Raw genomic sequence first — 21,778 nt, forward strand, 5'->3', positions numbered from 1 at the left:
AGTACCATTCCCCACACCATCTTCCGATGCCCTTACTTAATTTATTCCAGAAGAGGGTGAAAATCCTCCAGTTTATCCCAGCTGCTAGTTGATCGCCTTCATCGATGTAGAGTGTAAAACCTGGGGAATAATGTTGGTGTATTCATGGGGACCAGCTGGGTTTGTGAGAATTGAATCACTCACTAATTTCAAGACAAACTTAAATGGAGAGGTGAGGGATTCTGGGAATGTCACATTGACATCACTATTAATAAAACAGGGATCTTACTGGGGAGGTCAGGGATTCTGGGAATGTCACTGATGTCCTTCTTATCTGTATAAATAAAAGAGACCTGAATGGAGAGGTGAGGGATTCTGGGAATATATAGTGATATTAAACAGTGTCTCTCAATACACAGGAGTACACAGTTCTTAATAAGACACCTGGGGAGTGTGAGACACCCAGCAGCCGTTCCTGTGTGTCAGGAGGACTGAGCAGGACCCAGAGCCCCATCACGGTGCCTCCACCTCACTCACTGATACATGAGAGAAACAATGACCAGAGGATTCTAGAACTCACCAACAAGATCATTCAGCTGCTGACTGGAGAGGTGACTGCTGGGAATGGGACATTATACAGTAACACCAGGGGATGTGTCTGGGTGATGACTGTATCATTGTGTGTGTCAGGTTCCTATAAGGTGTGATGATGTTACTGTCTATTTCTCCATGGAGGAGTGGGAGTATTTAGAGGGACACAAGGGTCTGTACCAGGACGTGATGATGGAGAATCACCAGCCCCTGACATCACTGGATAAGGGGAGACTTCCATTTATTGTAGAGGAGAGAGCAGTGTTGAGGGCCACCTAGATACACATCATCTGATAATCATATAAACAATGTATTCAGTCCCTGTGTGTCTGCTACAGATGGATCCAGTAACAGAAATACCTCAGAGAGATGTCCACATCCTCATTATACACAGAATTACACAGAGGAAAATAACAATATCCCACAGGAGTATCAGGTATCATCATCAGCTATTTATATAGCACCACTAATTCCACAGCGCGTGTACAGAGAACTTACTCACATCAGTTCCTGCCCATATTGGAGCTTACAGTCTAAATTCCCTAACACGGCAGTTCCCAAACTGCGCCGCGGCTCCCAGGGGTGCCCCGGCGCTGTCACTGGGGTGCCGCGGGCCAGCCATAAAAAAAACCAACACAGAAACTTACCAATCCGTCGGACGCCGGGACCCAGCAGCCTCCTCTCTCCCGCTGTTACTGAAAATCGACGTCAGTAACAAGCTGCTGCGGGAGAGAGGAGGCTGCTGGGTCCCGGCGCCCGACGGATTGGTAAGTTTCTGTGTTTTTTGGTTTTTTTTTATGGCTGGCACCTGGCACGGGGCAGAAGAGGGGGACAGAGAGCAGAGGATGGGGACAGCGAGCAGAGGAGGGGGACAGCGAGCAGAGGAGGGGGACAGAGAGCAGAGGAGGGGGACAGAGAGCAGAGGATGGTGACAGCGGGGCAGAGGAGGGGGACAGAGAGCAGAGGAGGGGGACAGCGGGGCAGAGGATGGTTACAGAGAGCAGAGGAGGGGGACAGTGGGGCAGAGAAGGGGGACAGAGCAGAGGATGGGGACAGAGAGCAGAGGATGGTGACAGCGGGGCAGAGGATGGGGACAGAGAGCAGAGGAGGGGGACACAGCGTGAGAGGGGCAGTGGAGGGGGACACAGCGTGAGAGGGCAGAGGAGGGGGACACAGCGTTAGAGGGCAGAGGAGGGGGACACAGCGTGAGAGGGCAGAGGAGGGGGACACAGCGTGAGAGGGCAGAGGAGGGGGACACAGCGTGAGAGGGCAGAGGAGGGGGACACAGCGTGTGAGAGGGCAGAGGAGGGCGACACAGCGTGTGAGAGGGCAGAGGAGGGGGACACAGCGTGAGAGGGCAGAGGAGGGGGACACAGCGTGAGAGAGGGCAGAGGAGGGGGGACAGCGTGTGAGAGGGCAGAGGAGGGGGGACAGAGGGCAGAGGGGGCAGTGTGAGAGGGGGCAGTGTGAAAGAGGGCAGTGTGCCTGGATGCAGAGGGGGCAGAGTGCCTGAGGGCAGAGAGTGTGGATGCAGAGGGGGCATTTTTGCATACAACTAAATAAGTATTTCTGTCCTGACCTAAATACTTATTACAATTTTTTGACCCAACTACTTCTAAAACAGGACTGCTCAATAATTATTTTGGAGGGGTGCCTTGAAAAAATGTGGAGACTCTAAGGGTGCCGCGAACCGCAAAAGTTTGGGAACCACTGCCCTAACATATACACACAAGCACAGACAAAGAGAGAGAGAGACTAGGGTCAATTAAATAGCAGCCAATTAACCTACTAGTATGTTTTTGGAGTGTGGGAGGAAACACAGATAAGGCCATGGTCAGGAATCAAACTTATGACCCCAGTGCTGTGAGGCAGAAGTGCTAACCACTGAGCCATTATGCTCCCCAGGTAAATGGAATTGAGGGACTCACCAAATACCAAAATACAGATATGACTACTATGTGATGTGTAGAGAAGCTGTGTGGTTCTTATACACTGATATTCTTCTGTTTTAAATCCGACATTAATAAATATGTTAGTTTATTATTTTGTGGATTATTTAGGGTGAAGAGCTGATTGTTATTAAAGTAGAAGATATAGAGGTAGAAGAAGAGACGTATGTGAGGGGTGATCAGCAGTGTAAGGAAGAGGAAATACCTACAGATATGAGCACAGGTGAGTAATACACACTAAATACAGAAGTCACATATTCTCCTTGTTTAGTCGCTACAACAATTTCTTATTCTACACCCTCCTCTGTCTGTACAAACTAATGAGGAATACAGTCTGCCCAGTGGGGGAGTCAGGAGCCATCAGCCCCTATTAGAGTCCGGTTCCTCACCTCACATGATATCATTGTGCTACCAGCCAAGAGATCTGATCAGTTGTGATGAGAGAAACGGTTTGGCCAGGAAAGTTTTATACCCCACCAGATGGTCTGGATAGCTACAACAACGGGGCAAATCCAGGACATTTCAGTGATCCATGTTCCTTTGGACTAGGGAAATTATTATGGGATTGTAGAGGTAGAGGTAATGAATGGACTGCCCACTAAGGTTATCTTGGGTAATGGACTGTTAATGCACTTATTCTGTCATCCATAGTCAGACTCGCACCCACCGTATTGGCCCTGCCAGAGCTGGGTAGGATGTCCCTAGTACATTTTTACTGACTAGGGCTCACAATTCCAAGGGGAGTACATGCTGACCTTGTGGGAAATATGTGGGGTAAGGTCCCTTTGCACCACCCCATATCACCCCTAAACTAACTGTGTGAAAGTTTTCACAACCAAAAAGAATGAAGGAAGTTACATTGTGTTCTGGTGCACAATTAGGAACCTATATTGAATAAAACAAAACCTTTAGCAATGTTCTTTAAATCTTGATTTTAATGTCGAAACAAAAAAACAGCAAAATAATTCAAACAAGTATAGAGTCTGTCTCAGAAATGTAACTATGATTTATCTAAACATCATAACAGAGGAAGGATATTTTCTCAGAGTGATATATCCCAATGGCCTCTAATATAAACTGTGTTATTAGTATAAATAATATACATGCAACAGAAAATAGTGATTTGTAATAAATCTGAATACATATTAGGTCCTCATTATGTCAGATATAAGTTATTGTTTTAAAAATGTTCATGTCCTGGGCTGTAGCAGGTTTTGCTGCTATCGCTCAATGCAGCTGTTCTCATACAATGTTTTACTTGATTATTTTAGAAGTACAATCTTCCCCTCCTGAAGTACCTGTGAGAGCACTGATATAATTAGTGCCTTAGAACTATTATTTTGTGACATGGATTGTCCCACTAATTATTAATTGTAAAAGTGTCTCTGGTTTCTAATCAGTATAATACAGTGAATGTGAATCACTGCCACAGCTACTGTTTGCATCACCTATTTATATAAATGACACCACTTACACCTAAATAGGTGTAAGTGTTATAGGTGTAAGTGTTATAGGTGTAAGTGGCATCAGTATTGTTATAAATTAGATGTATACTTTTAAGGTACTGGTGATATAGATAATAGGAGGATGGAAGCACCATTTGCTTATGTTTCTCCATTGTCTATGGGAGAGCCTAGGTAGTGTGGATGGACCATGTCACTGACTAGTAAGGCTTCATGTCCTATGATGCTAGCTGGGCAATGTCTATATGTAGGAAACGTTACTCACCAAAGTCTGCATTTTATCTGGAGTTGTACAATGTGTCTGTAGCTGGGTCTTGGTAGAGGGCTTGTATTTCATTTTTTGTAATTTTAAGATTTTATCTGTTTAACAGACCTTTCATAATTGCTATATGTATATTTATAATGTAATAAAACATTCATAGTTGCATTACTTCAAAAAAGAGGATTTATGTACTTACGTTAAATCCGTTTCTCTGATTCCGTCTAGGGGACACTGCTTACCATGGGTTGTGGAGGGGAGCTTGGGAGTTGGCACCTAACTAGTTAACTTTAGTACTGCTGACAAACCCCTCCCCTCTACAATCCCCCTGCCTCTTCCTGTCTAGTTAGTTTTAACAAGCCCAAGGATAAAAAGGGCAGTCACACAAGAGCACACAGAAGAAAAACAGAAGGGAGGGATCGCAGTGTCCCCCAGAAGGAATCAGAGAAACGGATTTTAACGTAAGTACATAAATCCTCTTTTCTCTTTCATCCGGTCTGGGGGACACTGCTTACCATGGGGACGTTCTAAAGCAGCCCCCTAAGGGTGGGACTACTCCGAAAATCCCACGCGTAAAGCACTACGAGCGAAATCTGCATCAGCTGATGCAAAAACATTAAACTGATAACATTTTGTAAAAACATTTTGTAAAGGTGTGGACAGAGGACCAGGTGGCTGCCCTGCAAAGCTGGTCTGCAGAAGCTCCATTCCTTGCTGCCCACGAAGCCCCTAACGATCTGGTGGAATGGGCTGTAAGTCTCTCCGGCACAGGACGGTTAGCCTTTATATAAGCTTGCCTGATGGTAGACGTAATCCATCTTGCGATGGATTGTTTTGAGGCTGGCCAGCCTCTCTTATTAGCGTCATAAAGGACAAACAGAGAGTCAGTCCGTCTAATCTGGGAAGTTCTTTTAACATAAATGCGGAAAGCCCTAACCACATCTAACTTTTCCATAGATTGCTAATCCGCATGAGAAGTAGATGAGAAAACCGGAACTACTATTTCCTGGTTTAGATGAAAAGCCGAAACTACCTTTGGAACAAAGGAAGGAAGTGTTCTTAACACCGCTCTGTCCTCGTGGAAAACCAAATAAGGTTTCCTAAAGGACAGGGTTCCTAATTCAGAAACTCTATGAGCAGAAGCAATAGCCAGAAGAAAGAGGACCTTCCAGGTCAACCACTTTAAATCTGCCCTGCTCAATGGCTCGAAGGGAGGCCCCTTGAGCATGTCCAAAACCAAGTTGAGATCCCATGGAGCTGTAGGAGGGACATAAGGAGGCTGTATATGCAGAACTCCCTGGAAAAAAGTCCTAATATCTGGCAAATCAGCTAATTTCGTATGAAAAAATACTGAAAGAGCTGAAACCTGAACCTTTAGGGAGCCTAATCTAAGGCCTGCTTCTAGGCCATCCTGAAGGAAAGCTAACAAGCGAGGGAGACGAAAGGAGGACGAGTGGCATGTCCTATTTTCGCACCAGCTAATGTAGGCCTTCCAAATCCGGTGGTAGATGCGAGATGAAACTGGTTTCCTAGCTCGCATCATTGTTTGTATTACACTGGAAGAAAAACCTCTAGCCCTCAGAGGCTGGCTTCAACAGCCATGCCGTTAAATTGAGCTGAGGTAAATTCTGGTGATGGAATGGACCTTGAAGAAGAAGGTCGTCTCGATACGGAAGGCGGAATCCCGGACCCTCCGCCATAGATATTATTTCTGCGAACCACACACGCCGTGGCCAGATGGGAGCTACTAGAATTACTGGCAGAGAGCCCTGCCGTACTCGTCGGAGGACGCGAAGAAGCATGGGGGTCGGAGGAAACAGGTATCCCATCCTGAATTCCCATGACATCGTCATGACGTCCACTGCCACCGCTAAGGGATCTCTTACACTTGCGCAAAACCTGTGAACCTTTCTGTTGTGTCTGGAGGCCATGAGGTCTATGTCTGGAAGACCCCACCTGTGAACCAGAGATTGGAAGACTTCCGGGTGTAGTGACCACTCCCCCGGCATCATTTGGTTTCGACTTAGATAGTCCGCCTCCCAGTTTTCTATTCCTGGAATGAAAACTGCTGATATTGCCGGAACATATAGCTCTGCCCAAACCAATATTTGGGCTGCGATATCCATCGCCGCTGCGCTCCTGGTTCCTCCTTGTCTGTTGACATATGCCACGGCCGTGGCATTGTCAGACTGGATTCTGACCGGGTGACCCTGAAGAAGGGACTGTGCTCCCCGGAGGGCCAAAAGAATGGCCTTCAATTCCAATAAATTTATTGGGAGAGCAGACTCCTGAACCGACCACCGTCCCTGGAGCCGGAGGTGCAGGATTACCGCCCCCCATCCTTTCAAGCTGGCATCTGTCGTGGCTATAATCCATGACCATGGTGCGAAGGATCTGCCCACATTCAAGTTATCCTGGCACAGCCACCACTGAAGAGATATTCTCGCCCTCTGAGATAGAGAGATCTTCTGAAGTTCCAGGTGTAGGTCTGATCCTGACCACTTCGACAATAGGTCCCACTGGAAACATCGAGAATGGGCTCGACCGAAGGGAATGGTCTTGAAGGAGGCCACCATCTTTCCGAGTAGCCTCATGCACAAGTGCATTGAGGGTTTGGGGGAAGACAGAACCTGAGTAGTTACCTTTTGAATAGAGGTGACCTTCTCTACTGGGAGAAATATCCTTTGCTTGCTGGTGTCCATAATGAGTCCCAGGAACACCATGCGCTGACACGGAACCAACTGGGATTTCCTTGAATTTATCAGCCATCCGTGGCCCTCTAGAACCGCCTGGGTGAGGGATAGGTGATAGCCTAGGCAACTCTCTGTGGAAGCCTTGATGAGTAGGTCGTCCAAATAAGGAACGACCTGAACACCCTGCAGGTGAAGACATGCTGCCATTACCGACATAATCTTTGTGAAAACCCTTGGCGCTGTTGAGAGGCCAAAGGGGAGGGCCCGAAACTGATAGTGAACTGATCCCACCGAAAATCTGAGAAGGGACTGATGGTGGATCCAAATGGGAATGTGGAGATATGCGTCCTTTATATCTATGGACGCTATGAACTGATCTTTCTCTAGGCCGTTTATTACTGACCTTAGAGATTCCATCCGAAATTTGTCCACCCTTAAGTGAACATTGAGGCCCTTTAGGTTTAGGATGGGACGAAAGGAGCCGTCCGGCTTCGAGACTAGGAACAGGTTGGAATAAAAACCTCTTCCTTTCTGGCAATCTGGAACCCTGCAGATGACCTTCTGAAACAGAAGAGAAGCTACACAATCCTGTATAGCCTGTCTTCTTAATGGATCTCGGGGAAGGGGGGGTCTGGAAGTAACGGCGTGGAGCCGGCCCCAAAAGGTCTATCTTGTACTCTTCTGAAATAATCCCCCGAATCCAAGGAACTTGGGAAGACGCTGCCCACTGTTCGTAAAACAGAGACAGACGTCCCCCCACTGGTGCCCCCTGCAATACAGGGTGGTCGTCAGGACGCAGGCTTCTCCTGGGTCTTAGGGGCCTGGCGCTTAGATGCAAACGAGGACCTCCCCCTGGTAGAGGAGCCTCGGGAATTGGATTGCCTGCCTCTAAAGGACTGTCCCCTATGGGAAGAGGCCCCACGAAAAGGCTGACGAAAAGAGTTGCCGCTCGGGGCGTGGCTCCTGTTAGCATATACTGGCAAGGAAGTGCTTTTGCCCCCCGTTGCCTGAGAAATAAGGGTATCTAATTCCGGGCCGAACAAACCTGCTGCCGAAAAAGGAATAGTTTCAACTGACCTTTTTGATTCCGCATCACCTTCCCAGGATTTCAGCCAAAGCGTCCTCCTTGCTGAAATGGAGGCCGCCTGAATGGAAGAGGAAACCGCCGCTGAGTTCTGGGCCGCCTCATAAAGATACCCCAAAGCCTCCTTTAAATGCAAGGCTAGGGGAAGAAATTCGGAGTCCTGTAAGGCCTCTGCCAGATTCTCTGCCCATGCCTCCATGGCTCTAGCCACCCAGGCTGAGGCAAATGTGGGTCTGAAGGCAGAACCCGCAGCCGCAAATATGGATTTGAGCTGGGATTCAACCTTGCGGTCATTGGCATCTGGAAGGGACGCTGAACCAGGGGCTGGAAGTAAAGTATGTTTTGCCAAGCGAGCAATAGGGATATCCACCTTGGGAATACTCTCCCAGCGAACCACTTCTTCTTCCTGTAAGGGATACAGGGAAGAGAACCTCTTGGGAATAGAAAATCTTTTATCAGGGTGTTTCCATGCCCCTTCAGCAATATCTCTAAGTTCTGCGGAAGGGGGAAAACGGCTGGCCTTCCTCTTAGCCTTTTTAAAGAGACTTCTGTCTCTGGGAGTAATATCTTCTGGCTCTGGGAGATCCAACGCCTGTCTGACCGCTAAAACCAAATCGTTAACAAATTGGCCTTTAGAAATTTCTCCCTGCTCTGAGGAATGACCTTGGTCAGTATCCGAATAAATTTCCCCTTCTTCCTCAGACTCCTCCTCAGAGTCTGAGAGGACCAAGAGGGGATTAACAGATCTAGGCCTCTTTCTTTTAGCAGGCGGGGTGTTAGAGGAGTCAAGCAACTGGTTAAGCTTGTCCAAACCTCTTATAAAAGCTGTAGACCATGCCGGTTCTGTAGCAACCGGGGCTGGGTCAGTCTGTAATGATGAAGGTCCCGGCAAACTCAAAGCACTAGAACCTGAGGAAGCCGGGAGGTCTGACTGCGTACTAGCATTACTAGCCACAGAAGTTGCCACAGTAGTCAGCAACTGATTAGATTGAAACACCATCTGAGCTAAAGAGCTAACCGACTGTGTCAGGGAGGTGACCCAGGCCGGTTCCACCGACGGTGGGACTGAAACCTGCAGTATCTGTGCAGTGGAGGCCTCTGCTTCGCATGCTGTGCAGAGCGCCAACGGGTCCCTCTGAGCACACGGTAATTTTAGATTACATTTAGAACATGTGAAATATTTTGCCATAGGGCCCTTTCCCTTATCTGTCATATTTATAAAGGAAGGCACACCAAGCACACAGACTAAATAAGAATCTAGCCGAATATACAGATAGATAGCAGAGAGAGAGAGAAAGAGAGAGTAAAGTATGTAATGAACAGAGAAAATACCAAGTAATCAACTGATATATTTTTAAAAGTTGTACTTGAAAATTGTAAACACCATAAATATCTATGGCTAGTAGGAGGCTATAGTGTAAACCTGCTAGCCCAGTATTACAACATCAGATATGTGTGTAATTTAAGGTGATACTTAGCCCAAGGGCCACAAAGGGGAGAAGTCCGACAGCAGTCCTGTGCTTTCTCCTCAGCTCTGTTCCTCTTCCTGGGCTTCTGCTGGCGCCAGAAGACTTGGGAAAGACCATCTCTCTCTCTGTAGGGAGGACAGAGGTCTCCGCAGCGGAAGATATCCGACGCCCCCCTCCTATGTATGAGGGGGGAATCTTGGTATAGCCCCCTCTCCTTCAGCGCTGCTGCCGAAATCCAAGATGGCCGCCGGCGTTTACACTATCCGATAACCAGCGCTCTATGCCTGTAATGGCAGCGCCGGTTATCGGGGAGGCTGGAGGAGTGCAGCGGTCCTTGAGACCGCTTGTCACTCCTTTCAATCAGGCACCCTCTTCTTATACTTTCAGTCCCTGTCAGTGAGCCGCTGGCTCTCAGCTGACAGGGGAATGAATGCGCTGCCAAGCTGTGAGTGTGTTCTCTATAGTAGAACACACTCCAGCACTGCCACCTGTAAAAAAAGGAAAAAATAAAAGGAAAAAATAAAATTTCTTAAATTTACCCTAAGTACTAAAAAATGCTGCCCAAACTCCAGGGCACCTAAAAAAAAAAATGGACAGGAAGAGGCAGGGTGATTGTAGAGGGGAGGGGTTTGTCAGCAGTACTAAAGTTAACTAGTTAGGTGCCAACTCCCAAGCTCCCCTCCACAACCCATGCTAAGCAGTGTCCCCCAGACCGGATGAAAGAGAAATCTATATGCCTTGGGCTGCAGCAATTTGAATTATTATTGTACAATGCAGCTGATATAGTTATAAAGTAATATAAAGTTATAGTTCTAAAATAATACTTAAATCAGTTGAACATCAGAAACTCACTCAAATTGCAGAAACAGTACATTGCAATTTGTCTCTCAATGTAAATAAATAAGATTATTATTGTTATTATTTATTTGCATACATTTATTTTTCTTTCTAGCAGATGGACACAAAAGCTGGAATAAATCGCAGGGACATCTAATTTTATATCCGGATTTTAAAATAGCAGATAACAACACAAATATATATCCACCACTTCACAGTGCAGATATATCAATTGATCCCTCTAATCATGAGGAATGTTCTCCTGATAACTTAAATATTCTTACACATACTACAGCTCATAGAGTGGATAAAATATTTCACTGTTCTGAGTGTGGTAAATGTTTTAGATATCAGTCACACTTTGTCAGACATCAGAGAACTCACACAGGTGAGAAGCCATTTCCATGTTCTGAATGTGGGAAATGTTTTACACAGAAATCAGAACTTGCTGCACACCAGCGAATTCACACAGGTGAGAAGCCATTTCCATGTTCTGAGTGTGGGAAATGTTTTATAAGCACATCACAACTTATTGTACACAAAAGATCTCACACAGGTGAAAAACCATTCCCATGTTCTGAGTGTGGGAAATGTTTTACAAATAAAGCAATGCTTGTTGAACATCAGAGAAATCACACAGGTGAGAGGCCCTTTCTGTGTTCTGAGTGTGACATAAGTTTTAAACGAAAATCAAGTCTTGTTGAACATCAGAGAGATCACACAGGAGAGAGGCCATTTCCATGTTCTGAGTGTGGGAAATGCTTTAATCGCACATCACATCTTACTGTACACCAAAGAATTCACACAGGTGAAACACCATTCCCATGTTCCGAGTGTGGGAAATGTTTTACAGTCAAATCAAATCTTGTTGACCACCAGAGAATTCACACAGGTGAAAAACCATTCCCATGTTCTGAGTGTGGGAAATGTTTTACACTCAAATCAAATCTTGTTATACATCAGAAAAGTCACACAGGTGAAAAGTCATTTCCATGCACTGTGTGTGGAAAATGTTTTATACAGACATCACAACTTATTGTACACCAAAGAATTCACACAGGTGAAAACCCATTCCCATGTCCTGAGTGTGGGAAATGTTTTACAAATAAAGCAATTCTTGTTGAACATCAGAGAAATCACACAGGTGAGAGGCCCTTTCTGTGTTCTGAGTGTGACAAAAGTTTTAAACGAAAATCAAGTCTTGTTGAACATCAGAGAGATCACACAGGAGAGAGGCCATTTCCATGTTCTGAGTGTGGGAAATGCTTTAATCGCACATCACATCTTATTGTACACCAAAGAATTCACACAGGTGAAACACCATTCCCATGTTCCGAGTGTGGGAAATGTTTTACAGTCAAATCAAATCTTGTTGATCACCAGAGAATTCACACAGGTGAAAAACCATTCCCATGTTCTGAGTGTGGGAAATGTTTTACACTGAAATCAAATCTTGTTACACATCAGAAACGTCACACAGGTGAAAAGTCATTTCCATGCACTGTGTGTGGAAAATGTTTTATACAGACATCAGATCTTGTTAAACATCAGAGAACTCACAGAGGTGACACACTTTCAGTGAGCTGATGGACATGAAACAAGATTTCAGCAGTACTAAAAATATTGCAAAATCAGTGTATTTTATCAATGTTAATTCTAAAAACAATCATAAATACATATAGACTCTATGCTGAAAGATATATTGTCATCACTGAGTAATGGAGGCTAATTCAAAGTTCCAGTCACACATATATAATATAATCAGCATAGCTTTCCATAGTATTTACAAGACCACATTGTCATTATGTAAGATCCTAACTAATATACATTAGTTATATTATAATAACATATTACATCATGTTTGGTCAAACTCCTATTGTATATATTAAGAAAGTTACAGAAATAGAAGCACCAAAACACATCCGGCATGTACGATCAGGAGGATACATATAATCACAGTTGTTTTGTACTACATGAAGCATGGTTTTTCAAAACAATTACAGCTTACCACTTAGTGGTGGCAGACATTTTGTGGGCTGAACCTACATTCATGAGAATGCCGTCTATCGCGGACCAGTGACATCACTGAGATACTTCATGACTAATATTCATGTGACCAGGTTATTAGTGAATGGTTCAGCTGCATTCTAAAGAATGCCGACAATTCTTTCCTGAAGTGTGTAGGTGACAAATGTGTTTTATATAATGTGATGAATATATGTAACATCTTAAACATTAGAATTGTTTCTCTTTCTGGGCAAGTTAAAGTGCACTGTTGGCCTTTGTTTTATACCTCATATATTGTGTATCATAGTTTATTCAGTGACTGATGGAAATTACAGTACAGTGCATATATGGACATTACATGCAATTATGTGGTCACTACACAAATGTAATAAAATCTAAAATTACCAACCAATTTTACTTTTGTTTTTTCTTAAGATTATTTAAACGAGGGAAAAAGGGAAAGGAATTGCTGATAAGGGGACCTGTGTACAAAGTATTGGTTGGCAATATACAATCTAGAGTCCGGATTTAGATCCACTATGACATTAGTTTCCTAATTGCCAGTTGCCTCTGGATCTAAATCACCAAGCCATGAACACCGGTGAGTGTTCAACAACACAGGATATTGATCCAGTCAGTCTGCATAAGTTTCTGGTTGTGACGTATTCGACCCACTGGTTACTTTGTCTTTGGGGGTTAGTATTGGACCCATTTTGCAGTCATATGACCAGGTTGAATCTCGTGATTGGCACTTGTTGCTTATTTAAATGTAGCTCATCCTTATAACTGCGTTGTTCTGCCATTTTTATGTTTACCAACTGTGAGGATACCAGGTTAATTCTTGCCAGCTGGTTAGTTTGCCCATAGACAGACTTTTGTACCAGCCTGACACCTGGTACCCCTAATTGGACAAAAATTCAATTTGGCAAACTGTTACAACAAAGAACAGTTTTGCTTTTACAACTAATACTAACACATAGTTCACAGCTATTTCAAGGGATAAATACCAGGGGTGAATTGCTAACCAAGGTGCCTAATATACAACCCTAACATAAAGGAGCTAGATTCACCATTTATTCCTGAGTGATCTCATAGCTGCTGAGCCAAATGTAACTGCAAGGTAGGGACCAAACAGAAGTCTGCCCGCTTTTGGCAGGCTCACCAAGAGGCAAAGTTGGCGGAGGCTTGAAGATCCACTATCCTGGCAACAATCCATGGTCAGTCCGACAGGAGCCATAAAACATAGTCATTACTGTCCTAAGTAAAAGGCTCATCTCAATTAGGTGATGCCTTCTTTTAACTCTGTTTATTTTCACACTGTGTTTAGGCTTTAGCAGGACAGGCTCTATTTAGTGAGCCTTCACCAGATTGCTACCTGCTTATCGGAAGTGCTTTTGCCTAGCCTCTACCTATTCCTCACAAAGGAGTAATCACCTTGCAGTGTTTTTCCCTGGGCAGTCTAGGGGGTAAATGTATCAAGCTGAGAGTTTTCCGGTGGGTTTAAAAAGTGGAGATGTTGCCTATAGCAACCAATCAAATTCTAGCTTTCATTTTGTAGACTGTACTAAATAAATGATAGCTAGAATCTGATTGGGTTTTCAAACCCGCTGGAAAACTCTCAGCTTGATACATTTACCCCTAGGTGGTCTTTCAGTCATACAATTGCCACACACTTAACCAAGTAAGGGAGTGTGGTCACCTTAGTATCTAGGTATCTCAAATCCTGCCTCTATGTAACCCATTACAGATTTCTTGGGGGAATTTATGTTGTAGACCGATTGGCACTTCCACACACACCATCTGCAGCACTTTACCACCTTCTTTAAAAACGAAATCAACACCGTTCAACAAGATATTTCTTCATGCCAGATCCCATTCACCCCACATTCCCTAATCCACCCACAGTTCATTCTCTCCAGTAACGGAGGACAGTGTCTCTGCATTCATCTCACCATCAAACCCTATAACTTCCCCTCTCGACTGTTCCCTCCCAACTTCTCCACTACCTCTCCCCCAGTGCATACCAAACTCTAGCTCACCTCTCTAACCTATCTGCCTCTACTGGCACATTTCCATCCTTTAAACATGTGCTCATCTAACCAATCCTAAAGAAACATTGGATTTACTCAAACTCTCCAACTATTTATATCTACAATTTCCACTTCAGCATGATATGTGCTCTTCTACACTGCTAAGATGCTGCCCAGCTTTTAGACGGCCTGCATCTCTTTCATGATCTAGTCCTGCCCAGTTCACAAGCGGCCTTTCTGGCTCAGTAATCTACTATAAACCGAAAACTATAAAACATTGCATACAATAGAACACTTCTCACATGAATCAAGCAGACTGGAACCTTGATCACCAGCCTCGGTCCACAGTCTAATCAATGATGCATTAGGACTAGTTAATAATTTTTCTTAAAGCTGCTGAATATCTGTCATTTGTATACAGTAAGACCTCCTTACTTAGATACTGTATTATTGCACCTTTCTGAATGTTTATAAGATTGTGTTTATATGTTTAAAATTTTAACATTTTCAATTAAAAAAACATTTCTACAGTATGGAGAGTGCATATTTACTGGGCCTTCCTGGTTTAGCTCAAGGCCACAGAACCTTTTTACCAGCTGCAAAACAGCTCGGACTTTTTGTGCATGCTTAGGGGTTGTAGAGATCAAACCTCGGCCACAGTCCTACAGCACTTTATACAGAAAAGCACATTTGTATGGACATAAATACACCTGAGATAAACATTTCACACACACAAATAAAAAGATGACAATGAAGGGTCTTAACATAACAGGCAGGATTTTGGGGCAGAGGTTTTATTCTTTTCCACCATGTACATCGCTTCTAATCTTGTAAAAAAATTTGTAAAGCATTTTTACACATGCAGTTCCCAGAAGCAGAATGTGTATATGCAGCTACATATTTACAGTGCTAGATGGAAAATTAGGTTCATTTGTGTACAATTAAAAGCTTAATTTATCTTTCCTGCCATTGGGGGGCACTGCGAGACATTGGGGTATAGTAGTGGGCTCAGGAGTCTTGTCACTAACTGCTAAGTCTTTGGACTCCTCCCCTGCTATGCCCCTCCTCTCCAGAGAGATCCTCAGTTGTTTTGTAAGTGACTGGAGAGTTAAGGTCACTAGAGTATAGGCTCCTGCCTATACTCTGTTTAGTCTTTAGATTGCCATGTTTTTATTTTATTATTCATCCCTTCAGGTGCAGCGCGGGATCCCAGGCAAATAGACCCAGAAGAGTGAGTAGGACTCAGCTCTGATCACTCTGGGTCCCAGCGGAGTGTAGAGAAGCCTAGCGCTCTGTTCACCAGCACCTCTGCCGGTATGCTGCCAAGTAGATTAGATAGGGGGAGGCTGTGTGAAAAAGAAAGAAGAAGTTAAGCTCTCACAGGCTCCCTCTCAGTAGCGACAGGGGAGTGAGGCTGTTTCAGTCTCTCCTCCTCTGCCGCGCTTACATGCCGGCAGGTCCCCGCTCTCCCTGGACACAACGAGCAGTTTTTATGGGGACATATGCAGCGCTCACACTCAGTAGAGGTGAGTTGGACTGCAGAGAGGACGCGCAAGAGGTCTGGGCATGCTGTATATCGCGTGTCAGGCGCTCCTAGGCGGCCATTGATGGATGGGGCCAGGAGACTCTCAGGAAGCAGAGCGGGCAGCGCCAGGAAGGAGGAGGAGTATTAAGGTAACTTCCTTCCTCTGTTCTTCCCGCGCGGTTGTGAGTGAAAGCCTCCGGTTGAAAGCGTGCAGCGCTGCCCTGGAACTCTCAGCTCTCCTATCCTCCAGTGATAGCCATAACTGTGTACAGATTTCAGGCTTGTGTGACTAGAGGAGTGTTGTCTGGAGGTGTTTTATATGTTTATATTTGTCTTGTGAGTTATTTCAGGAAAAGGAATTCTCACAGACAGTACTGTAAACCCTTTTTGATATTGGAGTGGTGCTCTTATTTTAGAGAGACTTCCTAGCACAGGAGACTTCTATTTCTGTAGTCTCATTTTGTCTGCATTTCTTTTAAATATTATTTTAAGAAGCAGGACAATGGCTGAGAAGGGGACAGCTAAAAGCAAGGGTCACTCTGTGCCTTCTGCAATGTATTATACCTGTGCAAAATGTAACACAAAACTTTCTGTTGGACACACAGACCGAAACGCCGTTTGCGCAGCTTGTACTGCGGACGCTCAGAAGCGAGACAACTCAGCCCAGGAGGTATCTTCAGCAGTGGTAGAACTGCCTTGGCTGCAATCTTTCTCTTCAGCTGTGGAAAATCTGACGTCCGTTATGCTGCGGGTGACAGAGGTACGTAAAAAACACTACCCCACTTACACTTGCAGGCAGTCAGTCTGACAAAAACGCTTCCACATCACAGGTGGGGTCTAACCACAGGGAAGATAGGTTATTAGCTATTTCACAGAGGGGTAAGAGAGCTATTACTGATTCAGGTCTGGACATAGATCAGTTCTGTGATCTTTCCTCGGCAGAGGAAGGTGAGGTAGATGTAGACCCAGAAGGGCAGTGCCGTTATGACTCTGACTCGGTCTCCACGAGTGTAGATAGTCTTATTTTAGGAATTAGGCATACCTTAGGGGTTGCTGATCCGGATCCCTCAGCACCCACGGGTGTCTCTTTATTTAAAAGAGCTAAGGCTCAGTTGGCTACTTTTCCCCATTCTCCACAGATGTTGGACATTATTTCTGAAGCTTGGCATAAGCCAAGTAAGCAATTTATGATGCCGGGAAAATTTAAATCTCTTTATCCTCTGCCACCTGAGGACACAGTAAAATGGGAGACGTTACCTAGGGTTGACACCCCGGTAGCCCGTTTAGCTTCCTCTTCTGCTATTCTTGTTCAAGAACGGATAGCTCTTAAGGATTACACCGATAAAAAGTGTGATTTAGCTCTTTGCTCAGCATACACTGCTGTGGGAAGCTTGTTTAGACCAAATATGGCTGTGGCCTGGGCTAACAAGGCCGTGCAATTATGGATGGAAGCTTTGATTAAAGGTCTTAGAGACAATACTCCGCATACAGAACTCTTAAATCTTGCAGAGCATGTACTAGAGACCTCGGAGTATTTGGCGAACGCATCCATGGATGCTGTGTCAGTGAATGCTAAGGCCTCCGCTCTTATTGTAGCGGCTCGTCGTAACCTATGGTTACGGACATGGTCGGTTGGTGCAGACTCTAAGAGAGCATTAGAGAATTTACCTTTTGACGGATTAACACTATTTGTGGTCGAGCTCGAATGGGTTATTCAGGAGACTACGGGGAGAAAGAGCACTTCTCTTCCCACTGTCTCCAACAGGTCCCGTCAGGGTAGGTTTCGCTTCTTTCGGAGTTTTGTCCTGTGGGGGTGGTACCCTAATAGAGGGCAGTACTCAGCGTCAAGGGCATCCGCTAATAGAAGCAGAGGAGGTAGAGGTAGAGGTGCAGACAAGCTCTCCGCGTGACAGAGTTCTTCGGGGGGAGCATCAGGTGGGGGCACGTCTGCTTCAATTCAGGGATCAGTGGTGGAAGTCCACAACAGATCTCTGGGTTCGAGGAATTGTGTCCCGGGGTTATGTCATAGATCTAGCCCACTCCCCCTGTCACAGATTCTTCGTCACTCCACTCCCCTCTTGTCCCCTCAGACGTGTTGCACTTCAGGAAGCTATTCAAAAGCTTCTGACTGCGCAGGTAATAGTTTATGTTCCTCCTCTAGAAAGGGGTCTAGGTTTTTATTCAAACCTCTTCCTGTGGCAAAGCCAGATGCATCCTTCCGGCCAATCCTGAATCTTCAGTCATTAAACAAGCAGCTGAGTATTCAGAAATTTTGCATGGAATCCCTTTGCTCGGTGATAGCAGGGATAGAGAAAGGGGAGTTTTTGGCATTCTTAGACATCAAGGATGCTTTCCTACATGTACCGATTTGGGAGGGACACCAGAGTCTCCTTCGGTTCGCAGTAGGAGAGGCACATTTTCAGTTCAGGGCTCTCCCCTTCGGCCTGGTTACTGCCCCCAGAGTCTTTACCAAGATTATGGCAGTCATGGCCAGTCTTTTGCGCCAGAAGGTTATAACAACTATCCCTTATCTAGACGACCTCTTGTTGAAGGCACCGTCTGCACTTCTTATGCCCCAACAGATTCAGACTGTTATGCAGTTTCTTCAGAGTCACGGCTGGGTGTTGAATTTTCCCAAGTCATCTCTTAAGCCAACTCAACAGATGCGCTTCTTGGGTCTGCTTTTCGATACTCAGTCTCTGAGAGTTTATCTTCCAGCAAAAAAAGTCTTAGCTCTGCAGAAAAGGACCAGAGCCATGCTAATGAAAAAGAGAGTCTCGGTCCTCAGTTGCATGAAACTTCTGGAAACAATGGTCTGGGTGTGCTGAACCAACATTTGTGAGAATGCATCCTATCCGTTCACTGGTGAATAGATCAACATTCTAGAGAATCTCCACAAAATTGCTGCCTATGAGTGTGTAGGTGACCATTGTGTTTCATTGAGGTGATATTTAAATATAAGTAACAACAACATCAGAATATGATTTTAGAACAGGGGTGTCACAACTACGGGCCGCATGCGGCCCAAACGCATAGTTTTTGCGGCCCCATCAGAGCCCAGGAAAAGAAAACCGTATCTTACACCACCGTGCCAGATATCTATCAGGCTCCCTTTGCACTGATTGTTGACGTCATCATGCCTGACACTTGCAGTGAGGAGAGCACAGAGAGGAGCCTCGAGAAGAAGACAAGAAAACGAGAAGAAGGCAATAGAAAGGTAAGTGATGGGGAGCTAAAGCAGCATGGAGGGCACAGTATGAAACGGGAGAGAGATGAAGGGGAGCAAAAGCAGCATGGAGGGCACAGTATGAAACAGGAGACAGATGAACTTTATTTTGTTTTTTTCTCAATAATAAACCTTACAAAATTGCATATGAGACTTTTGCGTGCGTCCCACACAATGTTAGGCTGTGATTATTTGGCCAAATTGGGGTTTTGAGTTTGACATTCCTGCTTTAGAATGTTATAGTTTCTGCTCTTTATATACAAGTTATGGTATATTGATGGCACGTGTTCTATAATACCTCATATTGTATACAGTAATCTGCACATAGACTAATGGATTATATTGTGTATCTATGCTTTTTATTCTTTATTATCTCTTTTATTTAGTGAATAAATACATGTATATATTGCCATGACACACAATTATGTTGTGTTAGTATACAAATAAGGTAATAAAATGTATAATTACCATCGCAGTACTGATTGTAAGGTTTGTGTTCTTTTTTAGATATGTATCCCCATTTTTATCAGTCTTAATATCATATTTTCGTAAACCTCCCTGTCCATAATGCCCACACACACACACACACCTTTATCAGCGGACTTGATGACAGTATTGGTGTTCTCATGTAATTCCTTCATAGCATTTCTTTCAGATATGGGAAGATTAAGATATTTGCTTTGATGTTATGGAATTAATATCAATTATTACCATCTTCCCAAACATTACCCTCTCATATGGACCGGATTGAACTTGGATTTCCTTTCAAACACATGTTTAATAACGCCTGATTCATCATCATTCTGCATATCCAATCCTCTTCTTGTCCTCACCTTCCTTCATCATAAACAATTATTTTATTGAGGGCTTTCTTAGAAACTTCTGCACATCCAAAAATATTTCAAATGTTTTCTTTCTATTGGTGGGGGAAAGTCCTTTTCTGAGACCTGAAGTCTCTTCAGTGGTTAAAACATGTTTGCTTAAATTGAATATCTTATTATGGGTTGTCTATAATAATTCAAACAAAACTGCACCCATTCTACTGGGCAAAAAAGTACTACGATGAGCACAAAAAAATGGAGTACACTGGGCCTTCCATATTCCTTACCATTCACAAGCTACCAGTTTGATTGAGCATATGAATAGTTTGTTATAAGAGGAGATAATTAAGCTTACATTTAAATACAAATTGAGGGAGTGGGCATGGTGCTTCCAGAGGCTTTGACATAACTGGTAACACTCTATTACTCCATTACAGAAAGTAACTGGACGGGGGTGATGGAAAAACAGAAGGTTCAGAGACAAAGGACACCCCAAAAGAGGACTGTGGCACTAGAGCACAAAATTTAACACGGGGTTAATATCTGTGAATGCATGCACAGAGCCCAAGTATCTTATCATGGCAGGTTGTTCCTGAAATATCTAGCTTATAGTTTTCCATGTCTTTGTCAAAACCACATCTTTGCCCACTTAGTGGGGGGGGGGGGGGGAATCCAGGAAGGTGCCCCTTCATCATGCCCCTGCATGGTCCAGCCCATCTACAAGTGCCAATGGCAGGTCAATACCCAAAGTCCTTTAATGAGTTTATCCCCCCTCCCCCCAGGGAGTATGGAAATAAGTATCTGTCACATAAAAAATCACATCTGGTAAGGTCAATTTGGAGTGAGCCCGTCAATAGTGGAGTGAATCAGCGCTGCTTAATATTAGTGGCAATTTTGAGGGATGTGTGATATATATACATATATATATATATATATATATATAAAATGTATATGTAATATGTATATATGTGTACAAGGATAAAGATATAAAATGGCGCTTCTTCAGGATCAAACCCAAGAACAGTTCTTTGTAATCCAACACTTGTAATCACTCTCTTGTTTATGAAGCTGCAGCCATAGTGCAATATAACTGGATGGTAGATCCGGGGAATAAATCTAAAACAAAGTAAAGGCAGGACGCCTCATAGTGTAATATCATAGGTAAATAACCTATATATATGGTGATATTATTATGCGTACCAAATATTTTCTTGTCATCGAGCGTATCACAAATTACTCAGGAGGTCATCCAGGATCCCAAAGTCATATACCAGGGAAAACAGATGTGGAAAACCAGTAATAATGTATTACCTTTTTATATGTAAACAACCTTACACCGTGCACCCAGTGGTAGATATCATAAAAACACCCAATAGGGCTCAGACGTACCAGACAAAAAATAGGATAAGTTTATCTGTATAATTTCTTTGGCTTCACTGGTAAAATTCAGCAATTTAAAAGAAATGTAGACAAGAGGTCATGGGTACCAGCCCAGGTGCCCAGCAATGGGGTACACTAGCAGCGAGAGTTACCCACAAAGAAGCGGTTCTAGGTGCCGCAAAGGAGCCTGGTGGTGGCAGCAGAGCCCCTCACTGCATTTAGAGGGGCACAATTTGGGATAAAGAAAGAGGACGGTGGCAAGGCAAGCCCAGCTGGTCCCCAGCAGCAAGGAGAGGGTGGCATTGTTCCATCCTGTCACAACCATTCTGTCAGGGTTCCCAAGGCAAGACCACGGAAAGAAAGTAGGTGAAAGAAGTGGTTTATTAGAAACACAGGTAATACAGGTTCAGGAGGCAATAACTGGTAAGGCAGAAATACAACCACAGTTCTTAACAGTGGAATAGG

General features: G+C 44.3%; 1 protein-coding gene across 1 annotated transcript in view; it reads left to right on the plus strand.

Annotated features, from left to right (window-relative positions):
• LOC142095481 (uncharacterized) overlaps positions 1 to 21,778 on the plus strand; it is a 117,684-nt gene that overhangs the window by 33,915 nt on the left and 61,991 nt on the right. The window contains exons 7-14 of the mRNA XM_075178425.1: positions 909 to 1,006; positions 2,631 to 2,742; positions 10,440 to 11,902; positions 12,896 to 12,932; positions 15,556 to 15,592; positions 16,492 to 16,646; positions 16,829 to 16,896; positions 17,026 to 17,662. Of these exons, the coding sequence (XP_075034526.1) occupies positions 909 to 1,006; positions 2,631 to 2,742; positions 10,440 to 11,902; positions 12,896 to 12,932; positions 15,556 to 15,592; positions 16,492 to 16,646; positions 16,829 to 16,896; positions 17,026 to 17,662 (2,607 nt within the window). The remainder of the gene's footprint in view (positions 1 to 908; positions 1,007 to 2,630; positions 2,743 to 10,439; positions 11,903 to 12,895; positions 12,933 to 15,555; positions 15,593 to 16,491; positions 16,647 to 16,828; positions 16,897 to 17,025; positions 17,663 to 21,778) is intronic.

This window comes from Mixophyes fleayi, chromosome 6 (assembly GCF_038048845.1).
Source record: "Mixophyes fleayi isolate aMixFle1 chromosome 6, aMixFle1.hap1, whole genome shotgun sequence".
Classification (NCBI taxonomy): Eukaryota; Metazoa; Chordata; class Amphibia; order Anura; family Limnodynastidae; genus Mixophyes; species Mixophyes fleayi.